This window comes from Gordionus sp. m RMFG-2023, chromosome 1 (genome assembly GCF_954871325.1).
Source record: "Gordionus sp. m RMFG-2023 chromosome 1, tfGorSpeb1-WG-v2, whole genome shotgun sequence".
NCBI lineage: Eukaryota > Metazoa > Nematomorpha > Gordioida > Chordodea > Parachordodidae > Gordionus > Gordionus sp. m RMFG-2023.
Genome location: NC_088775.1, coordinates 26,063,297 through 26,090,739, shown reverse-complemented (window position 1 = coordinate 26,090,739; position 27,443 = coordinate 26,063,297). Strand labels below are relative to the sequence as shown.

Sequence of the window (27,443 nt, the reverse complement as noted above, 5' to 3'; positions counted from 1 at the left end):
AAGAAATCATTCAGCGGGCAGTCAAAAAAATTTATTTTTAGTTCAAGGGGATATTAAGGAGCTGTTAAAAAAAATTTTTTGCTTCAGGGGGCTATTCAAATTTTTCAGGGGGCTTGAGTCCCTACCCCCCCCCCCCCCCCCAGCGACGCCACTGTAAATTAATTCGCTTGTATATAAAATTATTTAACTTTACACATTGATAAGGACATATAAATATGTGATTAACAATTTTCTTACAGGCTAAATAATTTTATTTTCAAATATAATAAAATATATAAAAATGTTTTCTATCAAATCTGGTCAACACTTTAATAGATTTGGCTGATAGATGACAGTTGACAGAATGTCAGTAATATGATATAATTGCTGATTTATCTTTTTAGATTATTTTGCATGGCTTCAATATTTGAAATAGACCCTGAATTAGAAAAGGAGTATTTTAAAGAATACGAGTCTGATGAAAATGAAAAAAAAATGAAAAAGTCTAAAAAACCTAAAAAATTGAAGAATACGATCATTAAAAATAATATTGATTCAAGTGGAATCCTCGATAAAGGTTTAAAACAATATTTTATATAAATAATCATTTTTAAATCAAAGAAACAATTGAAAACCAATCAATGAAAGTAAATTCTATATTTAATTATAAAGCTAATGTAATTATAGGATTTGAATGCTTCTGAGCTTTCCAACAAAAATATGGTTGATGTTAAGATTAAGACTCAAAAAACTGATTTGAATGATAATACATTGGGTTTATAAATTCTACTAAACTACTTGTTGAATACATTAATTATTTTCTTTATACATTCTCTTTATTTATATTGCAAAATTCAAAATCAGACTAAATATTTTAAATATAATGAACCCAACTATCTTTTGTATTCCTAATTCATTTAGAACATTAAAAAACAGTATATAAAATATCTGTAATAACTACAAGATCTCACTTTTTAAAGGCTTTACAATATATTAATTTTTTTACATATACTATTTTAATAAAATAATATAATATATAAGGCCATGAAGATGCTGCCATTAAAGATAAGGATAAGAAACCCAAAAAGAAGGCCAAAAAAGATGACAAAAAAGAGTCTTCAAAGAAAGCTGATGCAGGAGACAAGAAAAAATTAAATAAAGCTCAAGTATATATTTATTATACACATTTTAAAGGTAAAGCATAAATTTATTCAACCATGAATATATTTAATAGAGTCTTACATATGTATGCATATAATAATATTTTATTTTATTGGTCAACTAATTTTTATAAATTATTTTACAAAAAAGTTGATGAAAAAGATATACTGTATTATTTTATTTATGATGATCACTTACATCATGAAATAGTTTTAAAAAATAAACTTATATTAAATGCCTATTGATTTATCAAGTATGATAATATATGTGAACATTTATCATGTATTTAAATAGTATTTTTCTAAATATTTGAACAATATCTAATTTTAAGAATTAAAGAAAGGGTGGTTATAAAACAATATTACTTCTAAATCAACACAAAACAATGTTTATTTTTTGAATATGATCTACATCTAAATTAAAATAATATTAAGCTCAAAATGACTTGCAATTTATAGGAATATGTTTTTTTTAATGTAAGAGTTGACTACTTCATGACTAAAAAATTCTTTTATGAAAGAAATTGTTCACTTTGATAACCTCCATAAATAGCCAATAATTTTTTCATTTTTAAATGTATATAAATTAGATTTCATGCAAAATATTAAAAAATTTGATTTGGAAATTTTGAAACCTTAATTTAAAAACAGTTTTAAAATTGCAATTTTATGTATTTTTTTGAGCATTCTAAGTGTCTGCATTTAATTTGATATGAGTAGAAAAATATACTAATGTAAAATTGTTTTCCTGCTCATAAAACAATATGCACCTACATCTGTCCATTGGTTTAAAATAAGAAAATTTATACAATTATTTAACTAATTCACACATTTATAACTTTTCAAATTATTGTTATTTAACTAATTCACACATAACTTTTCAAATTATTTTTTATATCTCATATATAAAAAAGTTGACGATATTGAAGGAAGCCCTAAGAAAAAAGGAGCAAGAAGAAACCCAATTCATCCAACAAGAGGAAGAACGTGTCCGTAGGGAGGAGGAAGCTGAAGAAAAACGTCTGGAAAAGGTATAAGTTGGGGAAATGGGATTTGAAAGAAGAAGTTTTCTTTGTACTAGAAAATATTATATGTGGATAGGGCTCAATATGCCTCCTGAGTAGTGTCAAACCATTCACTTGCTCCACCATCCAAATCAGACCGATGGCCCTTGGAATAGCGAAATTCCAGTTGGTTTCTTAACTGGATCTAAATTCATCTAAACTAATATATATTTTTTCAAATCTACATAAATAAGTATTTCCTTTTTTAAATATAATCAATTCTTTAGAAGGTAATTTTTACAAAGTTTTATCTGATTAGCTAAAATAGCCTTTAATGTGTGCTGTGATTTTTTTTTAAAATATCCAAATAAATCGGGATAATTTCTAAGTTAATACATGAAACATTTATAAGAATAAATCATAATTATAAATGAATCTTATTTATTAAATAACTTGTCTGTAAGGATAATACCCAAAATTATCACATTATGATGAAATTATTAATCAATATATTATTATAATAAATTGCCATATCATAAAAAATAGATATTAAATCTTCACAATATTTCAACCTCAAATACATTGCTAGCTATTTTTAGAAATTTAACTAATCAGTTAAACCCTTGGGATTTAAGTTGAGAATTAGGTTTTAACAATTATAGTTTTATAGTGTAAAATGATTGGCATTTCATATCTTTGAAATAAAAACTTTCCTGTAAAATTGAAGTGGCACTATAACTCTAAAAAAATAAACGTAATATATTGTAAATTTTAATATTAGTTAAATAACTCTTAAAAAAGGAGCGAATTAATACTTATAATTAAACGCGCATTTATTAGATACATTTGGAGGAGGAACGAAAATTGAAAAAGAGGCAAAAGGAAAAGGAGCGCAAAGATCGGCTCAAACAAGAAGGGAAACTTTTGACGAAAGCTCAAAAGCAATCCAAAATGAGGGCCGAGGCAATGCTCCAAGCGTTACGGGAACAAGGCAATAATTTACAATAATTACTTTTGTTTTTACTTTTATTATCTTTTTTTAAAACTTTTATAATCTTTTTTTTTGAAATCAATATTTCAAACTGTAATTAAAGTCCCTTATATTATCAGTTCCAATCTCATTATTTTATCCTCATAATCTGTTCCGCGTATAGGCATAGAACTACCTGCCACTAAAACCAGCAACACGGATTTTGCTAACGACCAGGTCATCAAACCAAAGCGGATCATATATGTCGACAAAAAAAGGAGTAAGAAGAACCTTACACTCCTGGTTTCTTCTAAAGGTTTTATCACACAACTTTAACGAAATTTTGTTAAAAAGAAGGAAAGAAATTATAATTATTTTGTTTACCCTTCATGTGACTGTCGGGTTAGCAAAGGGGTAATTATGGCACAGATTGGAATGATAATAAATGGCTGCCTTCTTTATTTGCTTTGCCACCTGATTGACACGATGACTATGAAAATATATAGATAAAATTGAAGGTATTATTTATGAAATGGAGTAATAAAATCCTTGTGAATTATCTAAATTTTTCAAATAAAAATAGGCAAAAATATTGTTTACCGTTAATAAGTAATGTGTAGCCGTCAATTTGAATAATAGAGTCCTACATTCGGCCTAATAACTTGCACACAGGGATCCAAACCGAACCGTACCGGTATTTTTATCGAATCTGAACCGAACCTAAACCGCTAAAAAATTTCTAGCTGAACGTAAACCGAACCTCTAAAATGCTTCTGAACCGATTCAAGCCTCATGATTTTATTTTTATAAAATAATATGTAAGTTATTATTAGTATAATGAAAAAATTTCAATTATATTCTAATTATTTTAAAACTGGCATCAATCACATTTGATTGATAAGTGTCGGTCATAATTTTTATAAACTTTAGTATATTGTCATTTTACAACATTTTTTAAATACTTTAAGCTTATAAATTATAATGCTTAGAGAAAAATTAAATCCAAAATATTATAGATGACACAAATCTGATATCATATTAGCAGTGTCGGCTCAAGTTAGTGTGAAAAGATGTTTTTTAAAAATTAAATTTATACTATCTCCTTATAGATGTAATTTGAGTGAGACGAATTTTGAAGATGTATTAATTGTCCGGCTTAATAAAAAAAATTTAAGTTAAAAAAAAGTAAAATATTGTTCATATTAAAATTAATTATTGATTTTTATATTTATAAATTAAATATTATTTATTATGTACAATTATAAAAATGAAGGTTTTATACATGTGTTTTTTAAATTAATGATAAAATAAAAAAAATATTTTCCCTATACATAATTCGAATGTAGGTTCGAATACAAAAGTGTTCAACCGGTTTTTAGAGGTTCGAACCGAACCGATATTTAAATTTTTACAAACCGAACCTTGAACCGTTATTTTTATCCGAACCGATATTCGTTTCGGTTTGGATCCCTGCTTGCACACAATTGAGATAAATAATTTTATATCATTTTTAGAATATGACTTGAGTAATTATTCAATAATATAATATATTATCACGAATATTTAATTTAAAAAATTGTGACAGAAAGCAGGATCTGCATAAGTCCCTAAATTTTCCCCAAAACTATTTTTTTAAAAGATATAGGACGCCCTTAGACTCTTTACAACTTTATAATATTTTTTATATTCGCGTAAGTTCTCAATCCAAATGCCGTAGAATCTAATAATATTCAGGATGAATCAGGTGATCCGTCTCCTCCGCCTAAGGAAGACTATTTACAGCATTCTGGTTCTTCGGACGAGGGAGGTGATCTGGACGAAAGTGATCTTGAGGATATCAAAGGAGAGTGGGACGCTAGCTCTGCCATTTCCACCTCAGATTCCGACTCCTTATCTAATGCATCGTCCTTCACCGATCTTCATTTGGGTAATGCGATAATTGACCTTTTATATTTTTTAAAATCAAATGTGTATTTTTGGTGGAGATGCGCAATTCCTGGAAAAATTTAATCATAATTAAATTAATTTAAATTAGAAGGTAAATATTCAAAATGTTCACCCATGTTAATTTATCTATCATATTTTTAAAAATCGTCTGCTTATTTATAAAAATGAACTATTGTCTGCTTATTTTTTAAAAAAATATTATAACCCTTTACTACATTTTTTGATAAGTGTTAAAATGAACAATTTTATGCTTCTTTTGTTATATATAAATTTGGTATATTCCAAATTCCCGATAATATCATCCCATTTTTGATTTCCATTTATTCATAATCCTGATGTTGAATCATTTTATTAAAGTATTAAAACGGTTTTGATGGTACTTATTTATTTTTTCTATTGATAATAATATGGAAATTCATCAAATATTTTTTTTATTTTTGAGATATTTCGATATTTTTAATTTTATTATCTTTGTCAACCGATTTGTATTATCAAACTTTTTTAAGAATAATATACCATATGCATTCAAACTCAATTTCGTAAATTTCAATAAAAAATTAATTTTTTTTAAAAATAAAATTGACTTTGGACGCACATTCTTAATGAATTTGCATATTTTATATATGAAAAAGGAATCATTTTATCAATTTGCATAAATATTTTTTGGTTGTTGCTTTTTTCGAGGAACGTATTATTTTATTTTTTAGACATTTTTTCAGTTTATTAATAAAAATACTAAGAAAATAAAACTAAAAAAATAAAAAATAATATACCTCTTGAAAGAAGCAGTAACCTATTTGTATGACCCAACTTAAAAATTATTTTAGATTGATACATGCCATACATTTTGGATATGAAAATTTCAGCGTGTTATAATTTTTCGAAAAAATTAAGCGGTTTAAGAGGCCGAGTCAAAGTCGTCATGCTTTTACTTACTATCATTATTAGGAATGGTAAATATGCCTCCAAAATTTAAAATTTTATGGAAGGTCCACATCATATGCTATAATAGTCTTTACAGACACCGTATTACTTGTGCCTAACATACTTTTAATGAGGACTCTATATTCTGCTTTAATCCTTCGACACATATCCACACTGATCAACTAGGACATTGATATGAGTTGCTAAAGGCATGGCAAAGTTTCAAAAATCTACTCTACTGAAACATTCGAATGTTAAAAAAATATTTTTTATCCCTTGTTTCCATGCCAATAAAAAGGGTTTGATCCCATTCCATGCCAATTTATAATATATTCTTTTTAAAAGCTGTAACATTACTGATATAACTCATGCGTTATTTATTATTATGTTCCAAATAATAAAAAATTATTAATAAAAATATATAATATCTTAATGTACTCGTCAGAGGGAGTCTCTGAAAAATATTTCAATGAAAGTAGAAATCATGCAGTAAAGGAATCCAAATTCGTGAGATCATATTAATTCACCTTAGATAATTCTGGCAGAAATATAGCAACACAATTAGCCATAAGGCGATCTATTAGTAAAGACATATTACATAAATATACCACGATTTGGAGCCTACTTAAAATAGAAGACGCCGAAAGATAACTATCAAAATAGGAGAGAATTCTAGAAGATGATATATATGGTGAATTTCATGACAAATCAACAAAAAGACACGATTTTCAACCCGACCCCTCAAATTTTTCTAAAATTGTTACAAGAGTTTATATATTATAAATAAGAAAAAAATAAAATTTTAGCCTCCAACTTAAAACAGCGGCTGAGATACTGGCCTCTAAATGTCGAAAAATGTTTTAGGAAAAATGCACCCCCTTTATAAATATCTTTAGATACAATTAAGCTATAAGCTTCATTTAAATTTAATTATATAGCTTAATAATCGGTCTTTACAATGACTTAATGTAAAATATTATTTAAAATTGAAATGTTAAAGATCGGAAATGATTATAAAATCAAATCGGCATTTTTTTTTCAAATTCTAATAGCTATAGGGTTAATTAATAAATATGCAAAATTTTAAGTTGGGCCGAGCACAGGATTGGGAGATACGGTATTTTAATCATGAGTCTATTGAAAATATTCTTTATAAATATTTGATATTACATTAATCATCAATAATTGTAATATAAATCAAAAGATAAAATGTTTTATGTTTAATATTTAAATGAATAGTTATTTATGATTTGAAAAAAAGATTTGGGGGGGGGGGCTATGGTTAATTTAATTGATAATTGAAATTTCTTTCCTTATAACAATATCTGCAAAATACAAATCAATTGTTGATTATAATTTTATAAAATTATATGTTGTAAATTAAATAATTTACACACAATATGAATATAATTTCCTTAATTTTATTTTCCAAATAAACACATGAAACTTTTGTTTCGGGAATGCTTTTAGCCTCTTAAAGAAAATTATTCATTTTATTCTGGAATAAATAAATGGAATATGCATTGTGTTTTACACTATGACATAGTTAATATGTTTGTTCATATTATTTTCACTATAATACATCATACAGGTATGGAGAGTAGATTATTATTCCAGTGGAATACCTGAACGTGGTCCTGTGCCACAAAAGCATAATTCATAAGTCATATATAACTAAAACTTCACCAACATTTAAACTTCATTTTAATAATTGTGAAATGCTGACTGTTGCGAAGATATAAATGAATGTGGGATTAACATATTTAATTTAAAAAAAAACAAATCTATAAAATAGGATGCCAACCTGCATAATGTTTCAAGAGTCTTTCGATAAACAGATAACCATTGTTTCTTCTTCGTTTTATGGCGATTTTCAGGTTTACCCAGGTAGGTCAGTTTTCTCTGATTTTTCATTTCCATTTTTGACGGTCCTGAGCATCAATATTTGTAAGATTCATGCTTCTCATATCCGCCGCTATCACATTTGTCCACGTCATCTTGGGCCTTCCTCTCAGTCTTGATCCTCCTACTTCCATCAAAGTGCATTTCTTTACCCAGTCATCTTTTGTCATACGTTCCACATGTCCAAACCATCTTAGTCTATTTCGTAATATTACCACTCCAATCATTTCTATGCCCAATCTTGCTCGCAATTCCTTGCTAGTTTTTCTTTCTCTCAGAGATACCCCACACATTCATCTAATCATCCTAATCTCTGTTCTTTCTAATTTGGCCTCGTGAGTCTTTTTCATTACCCATGTTTCGCCGCCATAAACTAAACACCTTCTCACACAGCTTACTTAAACTTTCCCCTTTAACTTCAGAGAAACTTATATTTGTTAGAATAGACGACATCTCTATGAACTTCTTCTATGCTTGTCTGACCCTTGCAACAACGGCAGAATCTACACCGCCATCTGCGTTTAGTATATCACCCAAATAACAAAACTTATCCACTTTTTTAGGGTTGACCCATTGCCAATATCCAGAAACCATTTTCTACGTTATCATTATTATGTACCCTTTTATGCACGTTCTACAAATAAAGGTCATTCTTGCTAACTGTTACAATTCCGTATTTGAATTGTAAAATTGTCGAAAGCTTTGTGGGAAAGACTTTTAATAAAATCAAATTGAAACTACGCTGTAACTAAACGGTATTTTAAAACACAACACTGAAACTTTAATAAATCACAAACCAAAAAACTGTTTATTTCGAAATTTTATGTCTGTTTATATACATTTTTTTAATATGCAAAAAAAAATTAAAAGTATATTAAAGTTCATCAAATTATAATATATTTCAAAAACTAAAATATTCAAATATCCTTAAATAATAATTTACAATCGTCGATGCTCTATTAACAATATTAAAAAAACCAACTAATTATATTGTAAAATAATTCATATTCAAATTATTGCGTATTCATAAAAAATGGAATACGCATAAATAAAACACTAACATCAAACTTCCTTTTTTCACGCTACATCTATTATGTACCTATTTCTGGCATCTGGTGCATTGGATTGAATATCTAGCAACTCCTTTCCCACATACACCACAAGGCCTCTTACCGGATCCATCTTTAGATTTTCACCACCAACCATCACCTTTGTCTTTGCTGCATTCATTTTCAGGCCCTTTGCTAATTTCATCCCTTAATTCTTCCTCACTGTTTGCCATTAATACAAGGTCATCTGCATATAATAGCTCCCAGGGAAGTCTTTCACGGATTTCTCTAGCCGCCACATCCATTACTAAGATAAATAATAATGGACCCAGCATGGATCCTTGATGAAGTCTTACCTTCACTTCAAAGCTTTCACTATCTCCATCATCCGTCCGTACTGCAGTTTATTCTCCAAGGCCCATCTAGTAACCTCGCGTGGCACTGTCAAATGCTTTCTCCAAATCAACAAACACATATACAGTTTCTTTTCTTTCGCAAAATACTTCTGTATTTGTCTCACCACAAAAATTGCCTGTCGTGCCTTTCCCCGATGTAAAACCAGACTGCATTTCATCAATTTTAGTTTGTTCCTTTATCCGCTTCTCTAACACCTTCTCAAATACCTTCATTGTATTTAAATGTTTTATATAACTATCCAGATAATGAAGATAGAAAACTTAGTAGAATTTTAATTATAATAAATCTTGTGATTACTAGGCAAGAGTTTAATAGCTCTGTAAGACCCGCAATCTAAAGTATCACCTTTCCCCTTGTATACTGGGATAATTTTACTTCTTCACCAGCCCTCAGGGATAGTTCCTTCTGTGATAATTTGATTGGCTAAATTCATTAACCATTCAATCCATAAGTCATTAGAACCTTTAAACATTTCTGATACCACCCTCGTTAAACCCGATGTCTTCCCTTTTTCTATCTTTTTCACTGCTCTCTTTATTTCGTCCTGCCAAATTTACACCCTGGACCTTTTACCTTTGCACAACTAACTATTATCCCATTCATTTTCTTCGTTCAAAAGTCCTTCCTTGTAGATCTTTCAGGTGTTCTTAATACCACTACTATCAATCATCGTTTTTCCTTCCATATTTTTCAAACATTTAACACCTGCCTCTTTTTGCCATTCGAACAAATTTCCCATTCCTTCAGCGCATTCCATTTCTTTAGCAAACTCCTGCCTTTTTTCTTCTTGCGCCTTCGCTATTAATTTCTTAGCATTTCTTTTCGCCATCTTGTAAATATCGTTATTTTCTTTACTATTATACCATTCTTTGAAGCACCTTCTTTTCTCATCCACAGCTTTCGCTACCTCCGGGTTCCACCACCAAGTCTCCTTATGTCTAGGCGGCTCTTTTGTCCATCCACATACCTCCTCAGTTGTCATCACCTAGACTTTCTTCATGGTTTCCCACTTGTGCCACCTCCGCCTCCCTTATCGCCAATGTCATATTGAATTGAAGTCTAGCACTTTCTTCAATTTCCAAACCTTCAGCATTGGCACAAACTTTCTTTTAGTGATCCTGGCGCCTTTACTCCTATAACTAACTAGTCGATGCTGATTAATACATTCCTCTCCCGGTATCACTTTCACATTTTTTACTATACATCTATCACATCTCTAATTACAAAAAATCCACTGAATTTTTGGTATTACCTGACTTATAAGTCACCAGCTTCTTTGATTCTTTCTTAAACATTGTATTACAATCATATCTAGGGCTGTGCCGATCCACATATTTTTCACCGATCCGATATTTATATTGATTTTTCACCACCCCCCTTTGAACCAAATGTAATTAAAAAATCAATATTTTTTATACAAAAAATCGAATTATGCTTTTAATTTAATTTTTTTATTTCTACCATAATTAAGCAAAGTTTAAGGATATTGGTAGTGATAAATCAATTTTTCATTATTCCTCTCCGTGAAATTAGAATTCCGCAGATAACGCATTTTGCAAAATTATCTTTGTCTTAATATTTCCGTAATTCAGATACCATATTTAAAAAAATTCTTTTATTTAAAGTATAAATAATAAAATTGGCTTTATTATTTAAAAAGATTTAAAATAAATAAAACTTTGGGTTTTCCTTTCTCTTTTTATAAAACTTTTAAAATACTATAAATCTATTTAAAAAAATAAATAAAATTTAAAGAGTGTTGTGCATTTGCATTATTTAAAAAAAATTTATTAATGTAAAAATATACATAAAATAACAAAAAAAAGAAAAGTAAAAAAATCGGATCGGTTTTTACAGGTATCGGCCCGATCCGATATTTTTTATTTAATATCGGCACAGCCCTAATCATATCCATAGCATCACTAAAATCTAAAATCCTCTCCCCTTCCAGATTTCTCATGCCGTAACTGAATTCTCCATGTACTCCTTCATAGCCCTCACTACTCTCTCCCACATGTCCATTCAGATCACCAGCCAGGATTATCCCCTCTTCATTTGCCGTCTCGATGTCTCCCCCAATAGCAGTCCCAAAATATATCTTTCTCTTCACTTTTTCCAACCTGAGGAACATATGCCGTGATAATATTATATAACATTCTACCAAAAATCATCTTGATAACAATTATCTGGTTATCTAGCCTTCTCACTTCGACTACTTTGTCCACCAATTTCTCTACAACCAATACTCCAACTCCAGCCTTATCATCATAGCTTCCTTGCCTGAAGAATTTATACTTTTCATTAGCCTTGCTAATCGTTCTTGCGCCATTACCTTTCCATCTTGTCTCCTGTATGCAGCACACATTTATATGCCTTCTATGCAATACATCGACCGCTTCTCCCGCTCTTCCCGTCATACTCTCAACATTCCCTGTCGCAACCCTTACTCGATTCCCCGTAAACTGGTTTCTCCACTTATTAACAAGTCGTTGGCCGTCATAAGTTTCATTTTCACGAACCATCCTTCTTTTTGTCTTAGGCGGATGAGGAGGTCCATGGGGTACTTCGGCTGTACCCCGCCCATGCTTTGTTGCAATCATAAGAAAATTTTGTAGCAAGGTTTTTACAATCGGATGCCCTTCCTGACATTAACCCCTTTAAGTGCTTTTTACACCCCGTCAAAGAGACGGTAATTTTATTCTAAACCTAGATTAAAGGGAAAACAGATAACCATTGTTTAAAAGTTATAAAATCAACTGCACTATAATCTAATAATATCTTAACTTTTTTTTAGATTGAAAAGTAGCAATCAGGAATTTCAGGATTACAGAGAGATTTTGATGAATAGTGCATATGCACTATTGGTTGTCTGCGGAAGGAATACCCATGTCAAACAATTTAACGAATAATTTTTTATCAGATTGAAATTAAAAAATAATATATAATTCTATAAAATAAAAATAATAGGACTCATCCTAAATCTTACAATTCAAAGTAAAATAAAGGCAAAAAAAACGCGCCGATGTTACAAAGCCATATTATTGCGCGTAATAAAAAGATTAAAACAAAATGCAGAAAAAAATGCCAATCATAATATCTCCACCCTTCCCCACTCTAAAGTTCCTCATTGGCTGGGCAAGGGTCTCTGCGTCCTAGGACCGAAATAATTCCTCCAACTCCTGTCCTACCCCCAACTCCAAGAACTCTTCATGCTCTACCGCCTGTCTTCGAGGTACCTCTAATGAAATGCTGTCTGAACCCCCGACATTTCCCCAATTTCTTGTCCCCACTTTTTGTCTCCACATCATTCCCTTTTCCGGGGAAAACCCGGAAGTGATACTCTACTCCGCAGCGAAAACATTGAACGTTGGTCCCCAATCTCGGTTGCGGCTCCAACCTGGTTTCTACGCTCCTGGCTCGAAGAGTGCGTATATCTTGATCTCTAGCCATTAATCTCCACTCGCTGACAAAGGGTTCCATATCATTACTTATTATGGTGGTCCTAAGCATATGTGTTCCAAAATCTATATAACTTTGAATAAAAACAATGTACCTAAACAAAAATACTAATTCACTCTTATAAAAATTACCTCACAACCATATTAATTCACCTACTTTGCAAAGATCTTATTGTTCACCTATTACCATTCTCCAGATAGCTTAGATAGGTAAGACAAAGTATTCTTCAAAGAATAGAATCGATCTCGGAATATATGCCAGAATCTTATTATTTTAATGCCACAAAATTTTTTAAATATTTATCTAAATTTTTTATTTATTTCTAGAGTAAAATAATTTAAAAGATGAAAATATAAACACTATTTTTTTCTTCCTCCTTATGGGGTTAGAAATCAATTTGTAGAATCAATTTCTTTCATATTAATTACTTAAATTATGTTTTGTATAGGTTACATTAAAAAGTATCGTTTCATCTCTGATTTCCTATACTTTCTTTTTACAGAACCAGAGAATGTCGAAAATTATCAGGTGAGCCTCGATACTGACAATCATATTCTAACTACTACAATTGAAACGCATCACAAAATACCCCAACAATCACTCGAGGAAAAGGTTCGAAGTAGAATTGAAGTGCGTATTTTTTTTACATTACTCATTTTTTTTAAGACTTAATTAAGGCTGCGTCCAAACTTGTTTGAAAAGCGTGAAATAAAAAACGTTCACACAAATTTTAAAATTTTAAGGAAATTATGTTAAAATTGAAGCTTTCAGATAATCTTAAATATTTTTTGGTTTTAACATGTCTTTTTTTATTTTTCCAATAGAAATTTATTTACATTTAAAGTTTTCAATATTTGTAAATTTTTTTATATTTTTCTTACAGTTTTGTGCGTAGATAGTATATTGATGTTAATGTAAATATTTATTTTTTAAAAAGGAAACTTAAACCTGTTACTAGTTGCACTGGGAATGCAACTATTCAGGCGCGTAGCCTCGAATTCTCTACATAATTTTTTTTGGGACATTAAAAATTTATTATAACCAATCATATCGAAAGTGACAATTTCGAATATAAATAAAAATATTGGGAAATTCAAAATATTTATAAGCAATATAATATTGTTAAAAAATGTTATAGCTATACCCGATATGACAGTTAAATATAGGAATAAACATTATATGATGATTTAAAAAGTTAATAAAATTATCTTTCATAAATGAAAATTTATTCTTTACGATTGCTCCAATTTTTCAATTATTTGTTCTGAATGGGGATTAAATTTCGATGTATGTTAAGTAAAGCTAGCCCATTTATTTGATTTTAAAATGGCCTACTTCCTAATGAATAAATAACCTCTCATTTGTGCTTCTACTAATTGGTATTGTTGCCAAAATATATAGTAATTTTGATATATTTTAAATAAACTCCATAATATATTTTAAAGTATGCAATGCTTCCTTTGCTTTTCTGGACTATTTACTAAGATTAATCTATACCAAGATTTAAATTCTGAAATTAATAGATTCATACTTTCTAGAAGTGTAATATTGGCTAATAGTAATTAGTAGTTATAAATTAAGTAGAATTTTTGAATGATATATCTTATATCCATCAATGTTTAAGGTTTAAAACAATATAAGAAAATATATAAATTTTCTTAAGATAAAATATTGATATACAAAATTAATTTTAACTTTGCTAAAAAACCTATTTTAAATAGAATACTTTGGCAATTCATAAAACCTTATATATTTTTTCAAAAAATTTTGATTTCTCTCAGCGATAACACTAGATGTATGCATTAAAAATTAAAATGATTAGTATGTTTACAGAGTAAAATCATATATGATATCGGATCGGTAATCGGTCGATTTTAATATCGGTAATATCAGATCGTATCGGCCTCCCAAAAGCGATATCGGTACATTCCTGGTATTATATATTATTTTTGTCCATAGTTATAATTACTCAGTGGAATTCATTTATATTTAATTTTGGAGATTTGGATCTTATAAAATTTATTGACGATTCTATATGATTTGTAGATATTTATTCTATCACTATAAAAACTTATCTTTTATAGATCTTTTTTTCCATCAAAAATTGACTCAATCACAATAATATCTCTCGTAAATATAAATGTTGCAAAATATAATTTTAATAATCATCTTCAACTTTTCCACATACCTTTCTCCTTTTTTTCATTCAAATTTGTAGGTAATCTGGTGTTTTCTTGATCTCCTGAATGTATTCTATTTTTTATTCCCTCTTGACTGAATAAATGTTTTTTCATATATTTTCAATGTGTGATAGAGATGACTCAAATTAATTTACAAGATCGCCATTTTGCTAAGCGAAAATAATTATACTCACGTGGTTTCCTTTTTATTTTACAATCCATTCATTTTAATCATCCCATAAATTATTTTATTTTTACATATATTATTAGGCTCGAAGAGTCAAGGCGGAACTCGAAATAACCCTGGAAAATTTGAGGGCGCCCGTCATATGCATCATGGGTCACGTGGATACTGGCAAAACCAAAATCCTTGATAATGTATGAATAATATATACATATGTATCCCTATATTGATCGATCAATCACGTGATAGGACAAAATTTTAAAATTAATACCTTAAAATACCCGCTGGGCTGTGAGGTGTTTGGGGCAACATTTTGAGTAAGAAAATGAAATGAAAGAATGACTATCATTTATCTTGAGCGCTTTCAGAGAATTGGGAGCATTAGTTGCACACAAGAAAATTTAACTTTAAACTTGAAATCGAACTTTTCACCTTAGTTTGTTTTCCCAATATTTTTTTCTCCCTCTATGAATTTTAAGGAAGGCAACTGAAGTCAGAATTTATAATATACGAATCATCTCAACAAAAAGGCAAATAAGTTAAAATGGCCCCTAAAGTTTGAAGCGAGAGAATTTAAAATATTAATGTTAATTAAAACGTGGCCTTTTATTTCAATCGGTAATTACAAATCAGACAGATTTTATTATGGTAATTTAAAGAAATAATTAAATATATAATTGTTTGTATTATTTAATATAATGTAAAATAATATAAATAAATTTAATATAATAATTAATATTATTTACATATTTAATATAAATTATTCTATGTATTTAATATTATTAACATAGTTAGCATAATTTATTTTATGTATTTAATATATATTGAATATAGTTTATATATTTAATATAATTATTTACAATATATTTAGATTTATATTATATATTGATTTATATTATAACATTGAATTGGCGAATAATTGTTTTCACTGATAGCAACTTATTGAGTGAGAGTGAATATCATCTTGAATAGCTTTATAATTGATATAGTAAAAATATTATGTATCATATTGTATTTTACATTGAATTGGTGAATAATTGTTTTCACTGAGCAGCTTCTGAGTGAGTTAATCTGAATAGCTTTATAATTGATATAGTAAAATTTTTTATGTATCATATTGTATTTTACATCCAATTAGTGATTAATTGATTTTAATGATATTAGCTTTGTAATTGATATAATAAAAATATTATGTATTGTAACATTTCGAAGAATTTAGAAAGATTGGGAGATTAGAACCGTTGTCAAATAAAGAAAGGTTAGAACTAAAATGATACTAAATCAGACTAATATCCTCGATTATATATACTTTTCTATATATTCGTCAAATAAAGAAAAGTTAGAACTAAAATGATACTAAATCTTTATTAAATAATAAGATAAAAACATAATCAAAATAAATTAATATAAATTAAAATTAAAAATTAAAGATTAAAAAAATTAAAATTAAAATTAAAAATTAAGTTCGTAAAATCATAATTTAATCATCATTTTTCGCATCATAATTTCTCCTTTTATATCCTTTTTCTTTAATCAACATTTGCATAGTCTCAATTTGTACCGAGATTTAATTCTTGTAGATTTGAATATCTTTGGGCTTCGTAATTTTGTTTAAAAGTAATTTGCCTGTCTGGCGTTTTAATCTAGTAAATTTGCATGTTACCACAATTACAACATGTATCATCTTATATCTTAAATGGAATTGGTGAATAATTGTTTTGACTGGTGGTATTTCCTTGTGTAAATGTATTTTCTTGATGGTATGAATAATTTATAATATTTTATAGATAAAAGATAAATTAAAATTCTATTTAATGTATTACTTTGACATCCAATTCTTGCATAGGAAATGGAAACTTTAATACAAAGGTAAAGGATGATAATTATAATATATATAAAAACCATCTTAGTTTGAGAACCTGCATTTGCACAAAAATGATTTTTAAAATAAAATAAAATATTTTTGAAGGCAGATTGTATCTATAATATATTAATATAATAATTATCAATAATTTATATACTAATGCATTCTTTAGACATAGTAAATAAATCGTTCTAAACAATCCATTGTCCATGGCATGATTTATTTGTACATGTGTAAAATCACATTTTAAGCTATAAATGATAGTCACCTTTTTTCACCTTTTCGTAAGCGACACAAGGTATAAACATAATCCCAATTCGATACTGTGGGACGATACGAAGTTAGTCTTAAAAGAACAAGAAGAAATGAAATTGTATTAACTATGGTTACGCCAAATAAAATAATAAAATTAGAATAAATATTTTAACAAAATTAAATAGGAATTTATAAAATCATATTATTTTCATTTTACCCAATTTTTATTTTTACAAAATATTTATTATACAAAATAATATCGATTGTTTTTATAAAAGGGTTATTATCGGAGATTTTTGAATATTTATCCGAGATTTTGTGAATATCGGATTGGTGGTTTTTTGTTTCTTTTTAACTATTTAAATTTTTTTCATATGCATTTTCTTCTTCCTAAAGTTTATAAGCTATGATGACTGGTTCATCATGAGCATAACTTATCAAGTATAGGATGGAGCTTCCAAGAAAATTAATTTTAATATACCAAGCCTTTTATTATAATATATAAATATCCTTGATCTCCAACCTCTAAGGATAATTTCTAGCTATACGAAAGATGATATAAAGAATTTTTTTTAAAAAAAAGAGAAAGAAATTTTAAGTCAAATGATAAATAGTAGGATTAAAAGAATATAGGCTTTTAAGCACACATATATCTATTGATTTTAAGAAAATAGTCACTATTAGCCATTATGGCGGTATTGATTTCCTCGTTTTTTCCCGATATTGACTTCGCTTTAATAAATTCGCTATATATGATTCGTAAAATAATTTTCACTTAATTTTCTTTGTGATTTGGTTTACCTTCTCTGTAAGATTTTCGCTATTATAAATTGGCACTAAAAGTTTTGCTTTTATGTATTAGCTCTAAAGAGATCTGGGTAAAAGTTTTTCTATAAAAAAATTCTCTCTATGGTCATCACTGAATAATAGCATGCGAATATGAATTCATTTATCTGTAAAATTAATTTGCTTTAATAAACATTCGCGAAATTGTGTTTTGATAAAAGTTTTTGCGGTCTTATTGGGTTGTTAAATTTAAAACTTATATTGATGAAAAAATCTTCAGAAAATTTTTGAGCAAAATTTTTGAGGATTAATTTTTAATATATCGGCGGGGCACGGCCGGCGCAGAAATTTCTTTCTACCGTTTTATTCTAATTCAAAATCACTCTTGTAATTTTTTAATGTCAATCAGGATTTTGATGAATTTTTATTTTCTACTATTTTAAAATCTTTATTATATTGACGTCATTATAGAATTCAATCAATCTAAAATTCCAAAAGTTACCATAATTTTACATATTTTTAAAATGGATGCATCTACTTTAATAATTTAAATAACTTTAGTATCCTAACTCTGGATAATAAAAAATCCATAGTCTGGAAATTTTTTGCAAAAGAATTAGAGAAATTATTACTGCTCTAAGATATAAAACTGCAGAGGTTGAATTTGAATTCGAGGAATATCAAAGAAAATGCCTAAGTAATAGATTTAACATCAGACATGTTAGATCTTGACAGCATTGATCTATACCCGGATACCCGTTTTCAAATTGGCAATTCCAATGATAATAACAATAATTCCACGCATATGAAACTTAAAATTAAATACCCCAAGTTGGCATAGTATATTAATTATGCTAGAAAGCATATCTGGATTAAATAAGAATTTAATTAATAATGTTTTGAAAAGAATTGGGAAGCACTTTCTCAAATTATGAATCTGATCTGGTAGAAGAACTGTAGCATTTTTTCAAAATTTAAAGAAACTGTCTACAAAAAGAGCCTACTTTAAACTTGGCGTTACTTTTTAGAAGTGAAATTGAAACACATTTAATAGTAAATGATAGTGATAGTTCTGAAAGTATTTCACTTAAGGAAAATATGCTAAAAAAAACTTGCGTTACGATTTCCGGTTTGTAATCTGCAAGTAATATTATATAAGTATATTCTTTTATTTTTTATTTAAAATTATCTAGGTATTGGCTTCTCTTTTAGATCCAAAATTTTAAAAATTGACAATTGTGTCAAAGTATTTAATAGAGCAAAATTGCTCAGCTTCAGAATTTATAATAAAACATCTTAAACTTATAGAGAATGATGATAATCAGGTAGTAAATATAGCTAATGAGGATGAAGATGAATTATTAAATTCAAGTTATTTGACAAATTTGGCAAATAAACATTTAACAAATATAAATTATGATTCCAAGTTAGGTGACTTAGAACAAGAATGCCACAGTTTTCTTGGAAAACGACATTCACAAGATATGAACGTTCTAAATTTTTGGAAAGAAGAGTGAACTTCCCAATCTTTCCAGGCTCGCCAAAAAAATTCTTTACATTCCGGCGACTAGCACACCTAGTGAAAGAGTTTTCTCTACCGCTAGATTGCCGTTAAATTCAAGGAGATCATTATGTCCCAAAAATTTTAATAAAATAATTTTTATACATGATAATTATAAAATTACGAAATCGATTTTGGATATAATAAGTTTTCTATTAAACGAATATTAAAAAATATGCCGAGATATCTGTAGAATAGTGTATATTTATTTGTTTTTTAAAAAAAAATTAATAAGCAATTACAAAAATATATCTTATAAAAATTTATATATGCGCCAATTTACGCCGATTTTATTGACGGCGGCTAAAAATCGGCGCGCCGCCGGGTCGATTAGATTTTTTAAAAATTGCGCCGGCCGCCGATAGTCGGCGCACAGATCTAATTATATATAAATGAGCTTTTATTAAAAATATGTGGAATTATTAGTAAAATTTGATCAGTTTATTTTTTATATTTAAAAAAATTTTTTTCGCTTTTTTTCCCAGGGAATTATTTTCCACTATATTTTTTAAATTCGAAAAAAGGGGGAATCTATTTCCGGGGAATTATTTTCTGCGGGAATTTTTTTCCCGGGGAATTATTTTCCGTTTCATATATATATTTATCATCTGATTTTATAAAGTTGCGCAAGACACACGTTCAAGAAAACGAGGCCGGTGGAATAACCCAACAAATAGGGGCCACTAACGTTCCCAAGCAGGCTATCATCGAGCAGATCAAATTCGTTAAAGGGGTTTTTCATAGTTTATTACATTTATATATTTTTTTTCTCTATATCAATATCGAATTAGATGGGGCGGGGCTGAGTTTCTTTTAAAAACAATTGCTTTCCTGTAAAATTAATTGAAATGGAGCAATTCAGAATTTTATAACGAACGAGTTATATCCCTGCAATAACCAAGCTGCGATATAGAGTTAATTTAAAATTAAAGTTTTTAAAATTATTTTTTTTAAACCTTACGAACGATGGAAAAACGGAATAAGACTGCCCCCCCCCCAATCCCGAGATTGCTTTTATCGATGTATTTATCGCCCAGAATAGTAGAAGTGCCCGGAATAATTTTATTGATTGCGCAGAGTAAAATACTTAAAGCTTAGGATCATAATTTTTTCTTTAAGACGACGATTTTGCTAAGTAAATTAGTATTTTCTTAGAACTTTTTTTTTATTAAATTTCTCCGAAGATAGCCCAAGTAATTTTCTACTAGTTTAATTAAAGTGTTTATTTTTTTTATTTGCCTTATATTATTTATGATTTTCTGGGTGCTAAAATTAATTATCACCTTAGATCATAAATCGAAATTTTAGTTTTTATAAATACATAAAATATATACTTTTATTTTACCTAAAAAATATTATTATAATAATAGTAATTATATTATATAACAAATAAACTAAAATAATTAATAAATAAATACATTATTCCCAGTTACATATTGAGTTCATATTCCAAAAAGCTAATTTGAAAAAAATGTTAATAAAAATAATAGACAGTAAAAAATTAAAATAAAGAATAATTAAAGATTGAATTTATCTTTTATAAATGGAATCATTATTTAGAAAATAATAATAAAATTTACTAAAAAGTGGAATTTTCATGGATTTAGTTTAATATTATTTAATTTTTTTGTTTAAATGCTGACATTTTTAAAATAAATTTTGATTTTTTTAGTAAAAGATTTATCAAAGAAAGTTTTCAAGGGAGTTACTAATGTTTATCTAACCATTACCATATTTATAAAACAAAAGATTCATCATTTTAAGCCATAGTAACCAGTAAATCTTGTTTGGACTGAACCGGAAGGGGCCAATGTATTTTTTGTGGAATATTTAATCATATAAAATTATTAAAATCGAGTTCTTTCTAAGGAAAAAATATAACTTTCTTACCAATTTATAGACTAATTCTGAGCGTTTTATATATTTTTTTATCCATTCATTTTCTTATCTGAGCAGCGTTTCAGTTATTATACTGAACAATTATATATATATTTTTTTCAATTTTTATCTCAGCTATCGGTTATTTATTTTTTCTGAGCATTTCAATTTAATATTATGAGTCATTAAATATTATTTTTTTCATATAACCCGACATGACATGTTCCAGTTCTGCGAAGCCGACCTGAAAATACCTGGCCTCTTGATAATCGATACACCGGGTCATGAGTCCTTCAAGTTAGTCATTATACGTATTTTTAATACGCGATTAACAGCTCAGTTGATATTTTATAATAAAATCAGATTTTGTTTTATTTATAGTTCGTTTTTTATCCTTATAGGTAGAGGCTGGGCCTCGGAAAAGTTTTGAAGGCCAAATAAAGTTTAATTGTAAGGGCTCTACTTGCAGGAATTTAATCCATATTAAGAAATGTTTATTGCTCACGTTTTTAAAAATTTTATGTGGCGTTTTTGCCATTATTTAAATGACACATTCTTTCAATAATTACAAGTTATAGAATATCTTAGTTGCTATGATAATAAAACGAAACTTATAAAAGGCTCCGAATCTATAAACTTTAAAATAATGTCATATTTAGATATTTATTATTGTTATGAATTCCTAGACGAAGTTTTATTTTACGATTATCTTCGCGCACACATTTTAAACGGTGGCCCCAAATTTCGTTCGATTTCCAATAATATATATTTTAAAAATTTAATTAAGAAATTTGCGAAATCGCGGCTCTTCGCTTTGCAATATAGGGATTCTAGTGGTCGATATCATGCACGGAATGGAGCCTCAAACTTTGGAGTCGCTCAAAACTATGTTGGACAAAAAAATACCGTTTGTCATTGCTCTCAATAAGGTATAAAGAAGGAAAGAAAATAAGAGTTATCCGCAAAATCGTGCCAATGAAGCGCCTCTATCGATCCAAAAAAATATATTTTTTTAAAAAAATAAGATTGGTTTTGAGAACTAGTTGAACTACATGTTAAATTTTAGAAATTAGGTCCTGAAACTGGATCCAAAAAAATATAATAAAATATACTATCGAAATTTAAAGCGATTTTGCTATCCACCAATATAAGTAGATAGGCTATGCTTGCATTTTTTATTTGTGTTTTAAGCTTTACAATTATAAATAATAATAAATGTTAAATAATTTAAATGTTTGAAATGATAAATTTATCTATGAGGAAATTAACAATGGATTTTAACATTTTTCGTGGAAAATTTTCCTGGTTTCTCCTAAAATAAAATAATATAAATAATGGCATGAAAGATCATTATTCTCACCCTCGTGGGTGTCCAGGGTTATGCTTTTGAATATTCAAATATTTTTTGGTTTTAACTTTGGGAAAAAATCCTTACTCCTCTCATTTCATATTTACCTCGGCTCCATTTTCTTTTTGGATGAATGAACAGATCGATCGGCTCCACCAATGGAAAAGTTACCCACAAGCCGATATCGAGGATACTCTCAAGCGTCAAGCCCCCAACGTTTCCATGGAATTTAACGACCGCCTTAAATCCATAACCGTTCAATTTGCCGAACAAGTAAGCAAATATATTGCGGTATTGTAAAACAAGGGCTTAAGGGCAAGTTTTACCTTTTTTTGATAGGTTTGTAAGGTTTACAGCAGAGGTATTATATGATTTGGCCTTTCTATATCTTAAAATATTTAAAATTTTAAATAAATCATTTGCCCAAATGGTCTTAGCAGATATGTTTGGAAATATAAATATGAAAAATAGAGGGATGAGTAATTAATTAAACAAAAATATGCCTAAATTTAAAATTAGATAAGATGGGGGAGGGGGACAGTTTATGTAATTTACTATTTTAAAACATATTTTAATAAAGCTCATATATTAATTAATATTATTTTGATAAAATTATAAATAAGTAATGCTGTATACGTTAATACAAAAAAGAAACGCGTTACCCTTTACATTTGAAAACGCGTTACTGACTATTCAAAAAAGTTAGGCGTTACTTAAAAAAATACGAAATTACATAAATTTTCTTTTTATTATTTTTTTGCCCATAGATAATAAATTAAATTATACAAAAGTAATATATAAGATAAGTTCTTTTTATAATCATTTTTTATTTATTTTTAATAACAATTGATTTTTAAAATTTTGGTTAGATAAACAGAAAGCGTAGTGTTCAACACAACTTTCGCTATGTTAAACACACGTTTAAATGGCACAGAGGATGGGAGGGTTGTATTATATTTAATAAATCTTAATTTGGGAAAATACTAAAAATATTTAAACAATAATCTTTTCAAAGAAATTATTAGATCTTCGTCACAAGCATTTTCATTCAGAACCTCATCAAAATTTTTTATTATCTTTATCAGAATTTAATTTTTTTTTCTCTTTAGCTTTCACCTTTTCTGGTGGTAAGCTCCTTCAACATTTCTCTCCATTTTATGTTATTCATACAATCTCTTTTATCTAATTTATACTTCTTTATATTGGCTCTAACTTTATGGCCCCATTGAAGTTTTGGCCTTCCTCTTTTACGTTTGCCCAATTGCCTATGTAGTTCATAGGCCTTCTCATTGTGTGCACATACCATCTAAGTCTGTTTACCATTAACTTAGTCTTAATGGGCACTACCTTTAAACTACTTAGTATTCTTGTACTGCGCACTTTATCCTTTCTTGTTACCCCAGCAATCATCCTCGGCATTCTCATCTCCATAGTTTGTAGACTTCTCTCGTCTAATTCTTTGGTTGGCCATGTTTCCGAACTAAATAGAATAGTTGGTTGTACTATGGAACTGTAAATTTTTTCCTTTTGTGTGGGATTCTTTTGTCAAATAGCACTCCAGATTAGATCTCCACTTTAACCACCCTTGATTAATTTTACTCTTTATCTCTTTTTCTATTGTGCCGTGTGTTTGTATAGTGGAGCCAAATATTTGCAGCTTTCAATTGCCGATATCTGCCATTCATTTATATCAATACTCTCTGTTTCATCTCCTCCTATCACCATATACTCCGTCTTTTCTCTATTTACTTTTAGTCCGTGCTTTTCTGGGATATTTATCCAACTCACTAATCTTTCTTTCATTTCATCCTTGGATTCGGCAAGTATCACAATATCATCTGCAAATATCATATTCCACGGGACTGTTTGAGGTATAAACTGTGCTAATACATCTATTACTGTAATGAAGAGAAGTGGGCTGAGATCCGACCCTTGATGAACTCCTTCGGCTATTGTGAAGCCAGCTGAAGTACCTGTTGTGCTACGGACCATTGTTGTATGGCCCATATACATATCCTATATTATTCTTATATATTTTTCGGGAACCTTTTTGTGGCGTAGCGCCCAACAGATAAGTTTTCTTGGGATTCTATCGAAGGCCTTTTCTAAATCGAGAAATGCCATTTCCACTCATTTGCCTAATTGCGTGATCAGTTGTTGATTTTCCAGGCATAAAGCCAAACGTAGTCTCTCCTATTTCGATATGTCTCTTAATATTTTTTCTATTATTTTTTCGTATAGTTTTAGACAGTGTGACATTAGTTTTATGCCCCTGTAATTTTGACAATTGTGTGGATCCCCTTTATTTTTGAAGATAGGAATTAGATAGCTCTGCCTCCATTTTTGGGGAACCTCTTCATTTCCAAGTATTTTATTGTACAGATTTGTGAGGAGATGTATTCCATCATCTCCTAGTGCTTTAAGGCTTTCTATTGGAATATCGTCTGGACCCCTAGCTTTGTTGTTTTTCATATGTTTGAGGCATGTGATTATTTCTTGTTCTGTTATAGGTTGTACAAGGTTTTGACATGGGGAGTGTTCGTCTAGTTGTATGTGGGGATTAAAGTTGAGAAGCTCCTGAAAATATTCTTTCCATCTATTCATTATTTCTTTTCCCTTTATTATCAATTTTCCATCTTTATTTTTGATTACTTTCGGAGCTCCGTTTAAATCCCTAGAGTTCTTTTCTCGCTGTTTAATCTCTATATTTTATTTTGCCCTTCTTTGGTATGTAGTTCTTCATACACGTCATCGTATGCCATAGATTTGGCCCTAGCCACCGCCTTTGTAACTATTCTCTTGGATTTTTTGTAATTTGTCTTGTCATCTGAGTTTTTGGATTTGAACCATATTTTATATAGGGCTTTTTTCTCCTTTATAGTGGTTTGTACCTCTTCATTCCACCATCATAGTTCTTTGTATGAATTGTTGCCTCACCTTGTCAAGCCTAGTGTCGATTTGGCAGTGTCTATTAATCTGGATGAAAGGTCTGTCCACATTTTTTCACGGACTTGTGAGGAATCTATTGTTTCAATGTTTGCATTGATTGCAAAGGCATCTGTCATTGTTTTTAATTTGCCCCATTTGATGCATGGTTCCAGTTTTATCTTGTTTTGAGTGGATTTATTTGAGATGTGTAAATCCATGACTAGTAGCTTGTGTTGAGCGGCTATATCTTCTCCTGGGATGACTTTGCAGTCTATTACATCTTTTAATCTTCTGCGAGAGATTAACATGTAATCTATCTGTGTTTTCCTTGTACCACTTTCGTCTTTTTTCCTATAGTAGGTGTTGGTTAAGGCAAGGTCGAAGGCTTGCACAAATTTTAGTACGTGCTCTCCTTCATCATTTCTTTCTCCATATCCAAAACCACCATGATGCCTTTTGTAGCTATCTCTTGCATTCCCCACATGCGCATTTAAGTCACCACCAATTTTGATTAGGTAATTCTTAGGGATTTCCATTACAGCTTCATCAAGGATAGCTCTAAAGTCATCTTTCTCTTCTTCCTTGCAACCCGTTTGAGGAGCATATACTGAAAGGATGTGTAGTATTGATTGACCAATTCAGAGTTTTATCTTCATTAGTCTATCCGAGATCCTGTTGACTCCTACTACTGAGGAGGTTAGATCTTGACTGAGGATGATGCCGACACCGTTCCTATTGCTAACAATTCCATTATAGTACAATTTATACCCATCTCCAATCATTAAAGTCTTCTGACCTTTCCATTTCGTCTCTTATTCACGCTATATCAACTTTTCTTTTGTTCAACATTGATGCCAATTCTCTCGTCTTACCTTTAAGCGTCCCAATATTCAAACTTACTAATCTGTCTTCTTTGCTTTGACCTTTACTTTACTTTTCACAGGATGGAGGTCTACACCCTGCGCGTCGCTTGGAGGGAACGCCCTAGCTTTCATATTCATATCATTTGTTTCCTTCTTTTTATTTTGTTTATTGGACAGGTATCCTTAGCACCCGGTTGTTCAGGCCTGTCGTTGACCGGGGTGTCATCTCTAAGCTCCGAAATTCATCTTATCATATGTCTTTACACATCAGTTATCGAAGAAAAACTTGAAAGTTTTTATGCTCCTTACCAGGATTGAACCTGCGTCCTTCTTCGTCCTTCTGTTTCCAAGCATACATTTAACCCATTAGGCCACCCCGGCGATCTTTATCAGAAATCAGAATTTAATATGGATTTTTATTTATACCTTAATATGTTTTTTTTGGGAGTTACTGGACATTTAAGTTGAAATATTTGAATTAGGGCACATCTACACTTACAAAGGGTAGCCTTAGTAGCCTTAGTACCCTTAATTTTCTTTATTTGATTATCTTCGCAAACGTCTCTATATTCCAAAATTTTTACATACATTCCGTTCTTCATCTTTCTTCACAAACAACAATTCATGACTAAAATTTAGGGTAATTTCAAAATATTCTTTAAAAATATATTTAATTATTCCCAATCGATCACTCATCTAATTATGCTAAATCAGGTGGTTTGAATTAGTTCCACCTTTCTAGCTTTATCACCTATCTTATTATTCAGATTAATAAACTCTAAACT

The 27,443-nt window shown here is 29.2% G+C and overlaps 1 protein-coding gene across 3 annotated transcripts in view; it reads left to right on the top strand.

The window, feature by feature from the left end:
• The first annotated feature begins 370 nt into the window (after positions 1-370).
• The window catches only part of LOC135922481 (eukaryotic translation initiation factor 5B-like), a 44,020-nt gene continuing 16,947 nt past the window's right edge, over positions 371-27,443 (top strand). For 2 of the 3 annotated variants that reach the window (XM_065456849.1, XM_065456847.1), the window contains exons 1-14: positions 371-556; positions 601-626; positions 667-754; positions 1,021-1,145; positions 2,054-2,170; positions 2,984-3,134; positions 3,298-3,429; positions 4,810-5,040; positions 13,314-13,441; positions 15,262-15,369; positions 20,264-20,374; positions 21,749-21,816; positions 22,307-22,448; positions 23,009-23,140. In XM_065456849.1, the coding sequence (XP_065312921.1) occupies positions 394-556; positions 601-626; positions 667-754; positions 1,021-1,145; positions 2,054-2,170; positions 2,984-3,134; positions 3,298-3,429; positions 4,810-5,040; positions 13,314-13,441; positions 15,262-15,369; positions 20,264-20,374; positions 21,749-21,816; positions 22,307-22,448; positions 23,009-23,140 (1,722 nt within the window). In that variant the 5' untranslated portion in view covers positions 371-393. The remainder of the gene's footprint in view (positions 557-600; positions 627-666; positions 755-1,020; positions 1,146-2,053; positions 2,171-2,983; positions 3,135-3,297; positions 3,430-4,809; positions 5,041-13,313; positions 13,442-15,261; positions 15,370-20,263; positions 20,375-21,748; positions 21,817-22,306; positions 22,449-23,008; positions 23,141-27,443) is intronic. The other variant, XM_065456848.1, reaches the window with a different exon arrangement.